Source organism: Poecilia latipinna, unplaced genomic scaffold, assembly GCF_001443285.1.
Source record: "Poecilia latipinna isolate Pla-1442-1.1 unplaced genomic scaffold, P_latipinna-1.0 Scaffold1047, whole genome shotgun sequence".
Taxonomy (NCBI): domain Eukaryota; kingdom Metazoa; phylum Chordata; class Actinopteri; order Cyprinodontiformes; family Poeciliidae; genus Poecilia; species Poecilia latipinna.
In genome coordinates, this window is record NW_015113663.1 from 200,103 (window position 1) to 210,134 (window position 10,032).

General features: G+C 37.7%; 1 protein-coding gene across 3 annotated transcripts in view; it reads right to left on the reverse strand.

Moving 5' to 3' along the window:
• Nucleotides 1-3,964: 3,964 nt before the first annotated feature.
• The window catches only part of LOC106959120 (tryptophan 5-hydroxylase 1-like), a 14,044-nt gene continuing 7,976 nt past the window's right edge, over nt 3,965-10,032 (reverse strand). For 2 of the 3 annotated variants that reach the window (XM_015051471.1, XM_015051469.1), the window contains 6 exons: nt 9,108-9,243; nt 8,894-9,020; nt 8,667-8,762; nt 8,384-8,517; nt 4,540-5,809; nt 3,965-4,456 (listed from right to left, as the gene is read on the reverse strand). In XM_015051471.1, coding sequence (XP_014906957.1) covers nt 5,635-5,809; nt 8,384-8,517; nt 8,667-8,762; nt 8,894-9,020; nt 9,108-9,243 — 668 coding nt within the window. In that variant the 3' untranslated portion in view covers nt 3,965-4,456; nt 4,540-5,634. Of the gene's footprint in view, nt 5,810-8,383; nt 8,518-8,666; nt 8,763-8,893; nt 9,021-9,107; nt 9,244-10,032 lie in introns of all 3 variants that reach the window. The other variant, XM_015051470.1, reaches the window with a different exon arrangement.

A 10,032-nucleotide genomic window follows, 5' to 3' on the forward strand; every position in this document is an offset into this window, starting at 1 on the left:
GTTGCATGTAGTAAACAGAAATAATTGCATCAATCTTAACTGACCTAAACCAGGGAAGGTTTAGACTAATTTAACTTAACAATGTGAGAAAAAGAATGGTTTTGTATCTTTTTTTTTCTTTTTTTCTACAGTGTATGCGAATAGCCGGATACTACTTTAGGGCAATGAACCTGACAATATATATTTTAAAAGTCATACAAAAAAGTGGCATGTATGACAATAAATTGCTAAAAGAGGTAAGTTCACCTTTAGCAGCCCACGCTATATGTGTCATTGTTTAATATTACCATTCTTATTTAAACGATAGCAGAATCCCACACAAAATATAAATTTAGACTTTCTGTTCTTCAGTATTAAAAAGAACATAACCTAACAAAACCAACCCACTAGCATCAACTGAGCTAGTGCTTGAGGTCAAGATACAAATATTTAAATGTTTGAAGACAAACTGTAGTAATAATGTAGTAATAACATAGAATATAGCAATAACTATAGAGCAATAAATTACAATAATTCATCACTCCCAATCCCTAAAGTGAACCACAATTTTAACATGATCCCTTATGTTAGAAAAGCAGGCAGTGGTGAGTGGGACAGTGGGCAGTCGCAACTGGACAAGTGGGTTTGGATGAATCTGTTTTGTATGGATGTCTAAGAAGATGCCAGAAGAAGATTGTTCATGCTGACCCAGATAAAAATAAATATACAAACACTAAAGTTTCAGTAATGTCTGACCTTTGCCAGATTTTAGTCAAACAAAATATAAATAGATAAAGGGACATATCCATGTAACTTTCAGTAGGGAGATGAGTGAGAGTCTATGACTTTACATGGGAATATGATCAATTAGCTTCTAAGTGACAGAGACTTCTGTCTTCATTGGTTCCTATTTAGAAAAACATGCAGCAGGACTGATGCATATTTAATTGTTTTAAAAGGAAAACCTATTGCTTTCCATTAGGAACACAGGGAGCCTTTGTTTCCTAAGGGAAAAACCCAAAGGCTGTTGAGAAAATGTCGTTGCAGTGAAAGTATGTACACTTAAATTGTTAGTGCCATATATATAAAATGATAAATGGGTAAAATTTATATAGCACCTCTCCAGTCATACTGACCATTCACATTTATACACCAGTGTGCAGACCGGTAAGCAACTCAAGGTTAAATGCCCTGCCCAGGGGTACATCAACATGTGAAAGAAAAATGCTGAAATCTAACCTCCAAGTGCAAGAAAACCACTTGCACTTAGACTGCAAGAGGTTGCCTTGAACAATGAAGGAAAATGACTGTATGTCCCAATGGAGAAACCTTATCTCATTTAAAAAACAGGGTGGTTGGGCCTCATACTGGGGTCTGCTTTACTGCATATTCCAGCAAAAAATTAAATATCTGGACATTTAACCACAAACTAAATATCTGTAGCATGTGGGTTTTATTTTTCATAAATACCAAAACCTTATAATCATAAGCATGTGCAAAGAACAATTAACTAGTGAATGTACCGCCTGTATATCACACTTAAAGTGATTTTACAGTAAATACTACACAGCATTGTGTAACAGTAGCACTGTGGCCTTGCAGGGAGAAGGTCCTGGTTCAAATCCGAGCCTGGGGTCTCAACTCCATCCAGATTAAAACATGATTTTAATAGAGCAGAATTGTACAGGAAAGCAATGACCAGGCTACTCTAAGGTGTGAGTGTGTACATTCCTGTTGTCTTATGGTGGACCAGTGTGCCTGTCTGTAGCAGAGTTAAATAAATAAATAAATAAATAAAATTATTTATTTATTTATTTATTTTTTCTTTATGAACCTTCTCAAAACTAATTTTCTTTGAATTGACATGTCTGTTATATATTATTTCTGTTTTATATTGCTTTTATTTTTGGTTCTTAGTGTGTAAAAATCCATCCTCATCTATTAATATTTGTTTTCCTTTGTTTTTTAATTGTATTTTATTTTAGTGGAGAAGCTTTTATTTTTTTACTTCCTGTTTTTGTGTCACATCCTGTGTGTTCCCGCTGCCCTCCTCAGTTCACGCCGAGTTGCTCTGAGGAGAAGTTAGGGTTTTTCTGTTTGTGTATTAAAATATTGAAAATGTTCTAAAAAGTATGTTGTAAACGCATAAGTTTTTATATATATATTATTATTTAATTGTTTTATGTTTAGAGCAGCACCTCACTGGGCATTTAATTTCCACGTTTGTAACATCTATCAAGTTTTCCTTGCCAAGATGATTATTTTGTGGTTTTTTTGGTTGGTTAAGGTGTGTGTGAGGAAGCTGAAGCCCAGGAGCTGCTGGAATAAAAATGTTCTTGTTTTGAACAGGTATGTGTGTTGTTTCAAATTGTATTTGGATGTTAAATTAATGGATTTAGTATATTTCTATGTTATGGTAGAAAATTGTAATTATTGGGCAGATTATTTCTGTTTAGGTTTTATTTTAATTGTTTTGTATGACTGTAGATTTATTTTATTAGTGAACCTCAGAGAATTTTTGTTTTGTTTAATGCATTTCTGTGTGAGTTCCCGCCAAGTTGCGCTGAGGAGAGGTGTGTGTGAGGAACTCCTAAAATAGCACATTGGCTTAGAGAGTTATCTGTGAAGCCATGTAGACTTCAATATTTTGTGAGTCATCTTTCTTCTGTGAACGTCCAACTAATTATGGGGTTGAAAAAGATAAAAAAAAAAAAAAAAAAAAAAGCTCAAAGGCACAATCATTACCGGATTCGCATTAATTAATCTTAATGTTTGTCATTCCAAACATGCCCATATTTTCCTGACTTGATGGTAACCTGAGCCCTTTCATTGTTCATTTGTATTATTTAGGTCATCCTCACAGCTCGTTTTAACAGATGTACTCTCCTTTTATAAATACATAAACCATCATTTTATTTCACTGACATGAGTGCATATGTAAACATTAGAATACAAGTGTAGCTGCTCTAGCTCTTGTAACTACATTGATTAAAAAAAATAAATAAAATAAAATTAAAGTTAAATTAATTAACAGTAAAATTAATCTTAAATTCATAAGCCTTATTATGGTACTTTAAGTGATTAACTTCAGTGAAACAGCTTTTGTAAAACAGAGAGCTGCCTTTAGATTAGTTAAATACAGCCCAGGAAAACCATGTATCTCATTATGTATTTGTAATAACTGCTTGCATTGCACTAATAAAGTATGGAGCTAAGCTCAGTGTTTTCTATGAACAATTATCAATAACCTGGGCATGGCGGATGAATTCATAATTAGACAATTGCATTATAATCTGCGCATTTAATTTTTTTTTTTACACAAAATAAATATAATTGCATGACATTCAGATTTCATTTCCTCTTTTTACCCATTATATATGTCAATATAAATTAATTTAGTCCATGTAGTTGTATTTTCTAAAAGATTTTCTGAAGTAATAACGCTGTGTTGTGTTTACAGTCAGAGCACATGCTAAGCTAATGTAGCAATGTTTTAATTATTGTGACCAATATTGAAGTCCAATTAGGTGCAAAAGGATGCAGAGTGCAACAGCTTTGTGATGTGATTAATTCCATTATTAAAGGGATTTCTTGGATTCTGAATTAAACTGTAGCAGTTATTTTGTGCTGCTTGTAAACCAATCAAACTCCTACTGAAACAAGAAGAAAGCTAAAAGCCCATCTGCTAAAAACCACAGAGCCCAAAAGGAGGTCTGGTTGAACTTTTTGTCATGGCTTTTGCTATGACAAAAAGACATGCATTCTCCAAGTGGGAGCCGGTTGGAGATTTTTCCTGCAATAGTTGAATTAAATGATCCAGATGTTAATTGGCGTTATCCCGTTGAACACAGACACAAAGCGATCTTATAGCAGCATTACGTGATTGGATGAGGGAGTACCGTTCGGAAAGAGTCCTCCCGAGAGAGTCTCTGCTGGGTCCGATCAAGGGCCTGAGTGTTCTGTCATGGTTTTGCTATGCTTTTGGCCCACATGCAGAACACTCCCAGGAGGCAGTTGAAAAAGGTAACATTTATTGAACAATCAATGAACAATGAATGTGCATCTTTGTCCGGGAGCCTAGTGAATGAGAACACTGGAAGAGGAATGGTAAGTAACAGTCACTGATGATAAACATGTTATTGACTGGAGCTCTTACTGGTGGAGAGGAGTCTGCCAGGACAGGGGTGGGGGCCGGGGGAGTGATTGGGTTCCAGGGTTCGAGTTCTTGGATGGGTGTTGAGCCAGAGTTGTGCAATACTGGGAGCCGGGGATCCGTGGATCTGTGGAACGGTCTGGTGGAGGTTACTGGATGGTAATACCATTGGAGGGCGGACAGGTCACGCAGCACAGGCTTGGAGGAAGAGGAGACGTTGCCAGTCATGGGATTTGAACCAGAGATCTTCTCAGAGAGTCTTGAGAACACAAGAAGAAACCAACACAGCACAGGGGGCAGAGTCCAGAACATCTCAGAGAACACCTTTAAATGAGATCATAGGGTTCATTAAAAAAAATCCAAAAAGCTCAGGGAACACAGAGAGCAAAAACACTGGGCAGTTGTACCATGTATTGCTAACATTTAGTCACCAGAGAACTGGCAACTGGCTCCTCTTAAGCTCTGGCTGACGAAGCAGATGACTTGCAGGTGTGAGTAATTAGCTCCTCAGGTCCACCATCCAGGGAGCAGAAACCTCCTGGCTCCCTCTGGTGAACGCCTGTAGGATCTGAATGAAACATCCACACAGAACCCATAGCCCAGCTTCCCAACACTTTTTAGGAAGGTCATGAACCTTTTTGTCCCTGTTTAATATTTAATGCTACCAAATAAACTTAGCTAAGCTAACCTAGCTAAAACAACAGCTTCTTAAGCCATAATGGAAGGATGTGATCTCTATTTAATCATATTCCAAACTGTAACAAAAATGAGAGAAGTTAGCGACCGACTACATAAAACTATGTTTTTAGATAAATTAGGAACAAGTGCAAGTTATGCGGTCTTCAAGTCAGCGCTTTAATCTGAGAATGACATCAAGTCCAACTTAGTTGCGATTCCATCTCCAAGGAATCCTCTACTAGTAGCAATGCAGGTGGTGAGCAATGAATTTTCTTCTATTTTTTTTATTTTAAACACTGCAGCAACATGCTCACTAAAGTAGGGTTGTTTGCATTTTGTGCATATTTTCAATGCAGCCATTTTGAATTTCAGGATTAGAAACCTCCTATTTTCCAACTTTCCCACTGGATTTTTTATGCCACAGGTCTGTTTTGAAAAGTTTTTCAACTTTTTCCCATTAATTTTTAACTTGAACTTCAAAATTGTTACTTGAACTTCTAAAGTAGCACATTTTATAACAACAAACTGATTTAAAGTCCTGCTTCACTGTTTCAAACTGTTGGTCCTTAGGGTGGCACTTGAAAACCTTCTGTGTAGCAGAAGGCTTACAAGCTCAACAGTCAAATTTCTTCATTGTGAAACTACAGACACATGCAGAATGTATCAAGTTATGATATGATACAGCTCATATCATAACTTAATAAAACATCAATGGACTATTTTAGCATATGCAGCATCATGTCCACAAGCAAAAAAAGAGACAGAGCACAATCAATAATCACATTTAAATAGTTTGCAGACTTCTATTTTGCGATTTTGACTCTTCAGTCTCTCTGGAGTTTGCCGAGACGACGCAAGGCATCTTCAACAATGTCCAGCTCATGTCGGATGTCTTTCACCATGTTGTTGATGTTGGAGGTGTCCCTCAGAACGTCCACACTCTGTGTGTAGGGGTTGTAGTTCACTGTGAATGGACGCTTAAGGGTTTTGGCAAACTCCCTGCAGGGAAAGCACAGTGGTTTATTATCAGCCAGGTTGAGATTCAGACGTAATTTGGAACAGAAAGGAAAACATGAAAGATTTGAACTGTATCATTTCTTTAATAAGTTAATCAGACCTGGTTGCCTTTTGACCATTGTAAAACTCATCTCAGAAATATCCTAGCATCTAATAAAAATGCCACTTCAGAAATGTTATGCCTGGATCAGACAGTTCTTATAATAGAAGTCTGTTTGTTTTTTGCTGGTTAGACCAAGATGGTCCATGGTGTGTAACAGTGACCTTCTGCTGGTCAAGGCAGCAGTACAGCCAGAGTTGACTTTACAGGTAAACCTGATCAGAAGTGTGCAGGCCACAGAAATTATCACAAAAGTTTTCCTCCAAAAGTTTTTATGTGTTTCTCTTAACCAAAAGACAAACCTCTGCAGTGCTGGTAGACTAAAGAAACCAGCTCAACAGATCATCCACTGAGGTTTAGTTCACAACAAACCTTTCAGGCTATTAAAAAGACAAAGATAGCCATAAAATATTTATTAATCATTAAAGGCTATAGTTCACAGACTATAATTTGCAAACATCAACTTTTATCACAGTCAAGCACCTTTCAATGATGCTGTCAGGTTTTCCAGTTTCAGGTTGTCTGTATTTTCTGGTGGCTGTTTCTAAGTACAGCTCAACAAGCGCCCCCTGGTGAGCACACTTTGAGCAGCCCCTGGTCTAGGCCCAGTGTGCATATCCACACCCATATTCCCTCCCACGAGGAACTCCCACATTGACCAAGCTTATTCACAGAAATCTCACGTGTTTACAGATAAGCATTTATTCTTTTGATGAAAGAGAAAAAACAGGCACCACATTTCATTGTGCCAAATCCAGAGCTGATAACTTCCTAGTTATCAGCTCTAGAAGACAATAGAGCTCTCTCTGATGTAAAGAGGTCAGTTGAGCTTTATTGGCATCTCTCTTAATTGATCTTGTGGTTTAGTTGTTGCAGCAGCTGCAGCAGCTTGGCTGAGCTCCAGGTCTCTCCCTGCCTCATGGCTCACTCAGCAGCAATGAGAGTTCAACCATTTCCAATTCTTAAAACATCAACATTTATCACCCAATGTGTTCTTCAGTGGTGAAATGAAACTTCTGATCATTCATACAGTGTAATCAGGTCTGTGTGAAGAACAGATATGTTGTTATTAGCGGTGTGCCTATTATCCGGCCAGCTGATAATTCAGCCCTGATTTTCTTAAGTTTGGTAGATCAGTGATCTTCCATGTGAAATCAATCTTATCCACTGATCTTCCTCAGCAAAGGTCTAAAAATCAGCCACTGTCCTCTACTGCTCTGCTGTGAGAGGTTTGACTGACAGACCGACCCACCAGGTCATGTCTGCACATTTGCAGTTAACAATAATGATCCCACTGTTGCTAACTCGGCAACTTTCCTGCTATATTTAACAACATTTCAGATACAGAAATAAATCATTACAATACATTTTGGCCAGAATTGTAATGGTCAAGTCAGGCTTTTTTAGGCTCGGTAATCGGCGGTCGCTCAGAAAACTGCAGGCCATGCAGTCCTAATTGAAATCAAATAGTGACCCTGTCTATCAGTCCTAGATCAGGACTCTCATTTCATATGAAACCATGGTGATTTTTCATGTTGATTTAATGAGAAGAAATCCTGTGATAGCTCTCAGATTGTGCATGCTCTCAGATCTGTGCGGCCTAGCAGTGAAAAATTAAGATGTGTGATTGAATTACTGGTTTATAAGGTAAAGATTCTGTTTATCAGCACAGTGCTTCAGATGATATGTTTACTTATGTAATCATTTTATTCAGGCTTTTGCCTCACACTTCACAGGGACTGACTGCATATATGTTTCTTAATTTGAATATTATTGAAGAATTCATCCTTCTGGCACCCAGGAGATTTTGCAAAATAACCTTCAAATGGCTTAGATAAAGGTTGAAAACATTCACCACTGGTGTCTTTGTGTTTGTTAGCTGGTTATTTTTTGTTAAGCTTGAAATATATCCTGTGACCATGATAACCTTTGTTTATGGAGATATAATGTGCCTTGAGCAAAACTGCAGAAAGAGTTTATAGATGAGACAGTTTTCTAAGGAGAGTTATGACTGAACAACAGACATATTTTACCTAGTTTATATGTGAAGTCGAGGGAGATGATAAAGATGATTCCTTTTTAACACACACACGAACACGTGCACACACATACACACACACACACACACACATATATATATATATATGGTTATCTCTGATAAATCAAAGAGCAACCAACTGCCTTCAGAAATAGTAATAATGAAATGAAATAAAATGATATTAATTACATTTAATTTAATTTAATCCATTTACTCCATGCCTCTGCCTTTCTTGATTTGGGTCCTGAATCAACACCACTAACATCATGTCAGTTCAGAACAGGTGGATAAAAAAAGCCCAAAAGAACTTCCAGTTGTAATTACTGCTAAATATAAAACACGAGGCACACTGATATATTTATTTGTTTTAAAAAAGTGTTTTCCTTCTACCTTGGTATGTTAGTATTCCTTTACTTGCCTCATTTTGTTCTTAGCTTCTTCAAAACTTTCAGCCACAAAGTAAACATCTTGGAATGTGGTTATCATGCATTCCTGGTTGCAGGTTACCACGGGATCAAACGGACGGATGTTGGCCTCCCCAGACAGAGCATGCTGAGACCAGACAGATTCTTTATCAGGACAGAAATCTAAACCCACACTTCATGTACTAACTGTACAGAAATATTTGCTAGGAACATTTAATCAGGAAAATATTATTTTTAAAATGTTGAGCCAATGCAGCATTTGCTTTTAAAAGTCACCTTGAGTTCACTAGCGGAGGAGAGGAGTCCAGCTCCATAGGCTCTCAGGCCTCCATCCTGCTTACACAGGCCGAACTCCACCGTGAAGAAATAACACTACAACACCAGAGAACAGAACATGCAAATAAATGTAAAATTGCACTAAAATGGGTAGAACATCTGTACAAGTCCTTAAAGTCACAAGATATGGGCTGGAAATGGGCTAGAAACACAGTTTGTATTCTCACTGTGGCAAGTTTCTGCACGTCTTCATCTGAGGCGCCAAGTGATGCTAAACCAAGCTCCTGGGAGAACTGAGCAAAGCTGGGTTCTGCCAGCAGAGGAACATGACCCAACACCTCATGGCATGTGTCACTGTTTGAAACACGGATCAACAAACATTTTGCACCACAACAGATGAGAAAGGAGTAAAAAACTCATTATGTGTATGTGTGTACTCACGGTTCAGGTGTGTACAAAGGCTCTGAGCCATGACGGACATACTGAGTGCAGTGGAACACCCTGAAAGCGAGCCCTGCTAGGAAATCTCTTGGAGAGAGGTAGCCTGCTACCGGCCGGATGCTGAAACCTGAGCGCTCTGTTTGTACGGTACACACAAATACACAGAAATAAACAGAAAAAGACAGAAACACAAACTCTTACTAAATACAGGAGGAGATGAAAAACAGAAGAGAACTTGCAAGTTCATATAAGAAAACAAATAGGAAAACATTGTTAAAAACATTGTTTTAGTTAATTAATACTGTATGCTACATTTGGTAGTTACTTTTAGTGGTATGTACTTATAAAATATTCAGACAAATTCAGTGTGATTTGTCTGAATAACAGACACAATCATTTAAACTGAATGAGCTTTCACTTTAAAGTTCTCTTCAGGGTTAATTTCCTCAAAACTTGCCTGTCACAACTCTGTCACTGAATTGTGACTAATGTCATCATGCACCCTCCTGTAATTTAACACTTGTTCATTACTCACTCGCTTTGGCAGAACTATTTTGATATCATGTTAAAGCTACTTCCACACCCTCCCGCCCATGTCGCCATATTTGACCTCCCAGTTGACTATAAGCGGTTCACTGCTAATCACTTAGATATTTCAGCATTTACAGTACTTCCTTACTGGCAGGGCGTCATCTTCTTTTTCACTGGAAATCAACTAAAGCGCCCTCTAGCAGTCAGTGGCTTATTGACACCATGTCTCTTCTAAAACTAGAGAAGATTAGATATTCAGTGAAAGGCAACTCAGATAAATTCTGGTGCCCTTCGTTGACATTCTTTCACTCTCTTCAGTCTCTGCTCTCTGGTTGAGTGATGACTCCCTATCCCCACTTTTTTTCTCTATATGTTTTATTTTATTTTATTATTT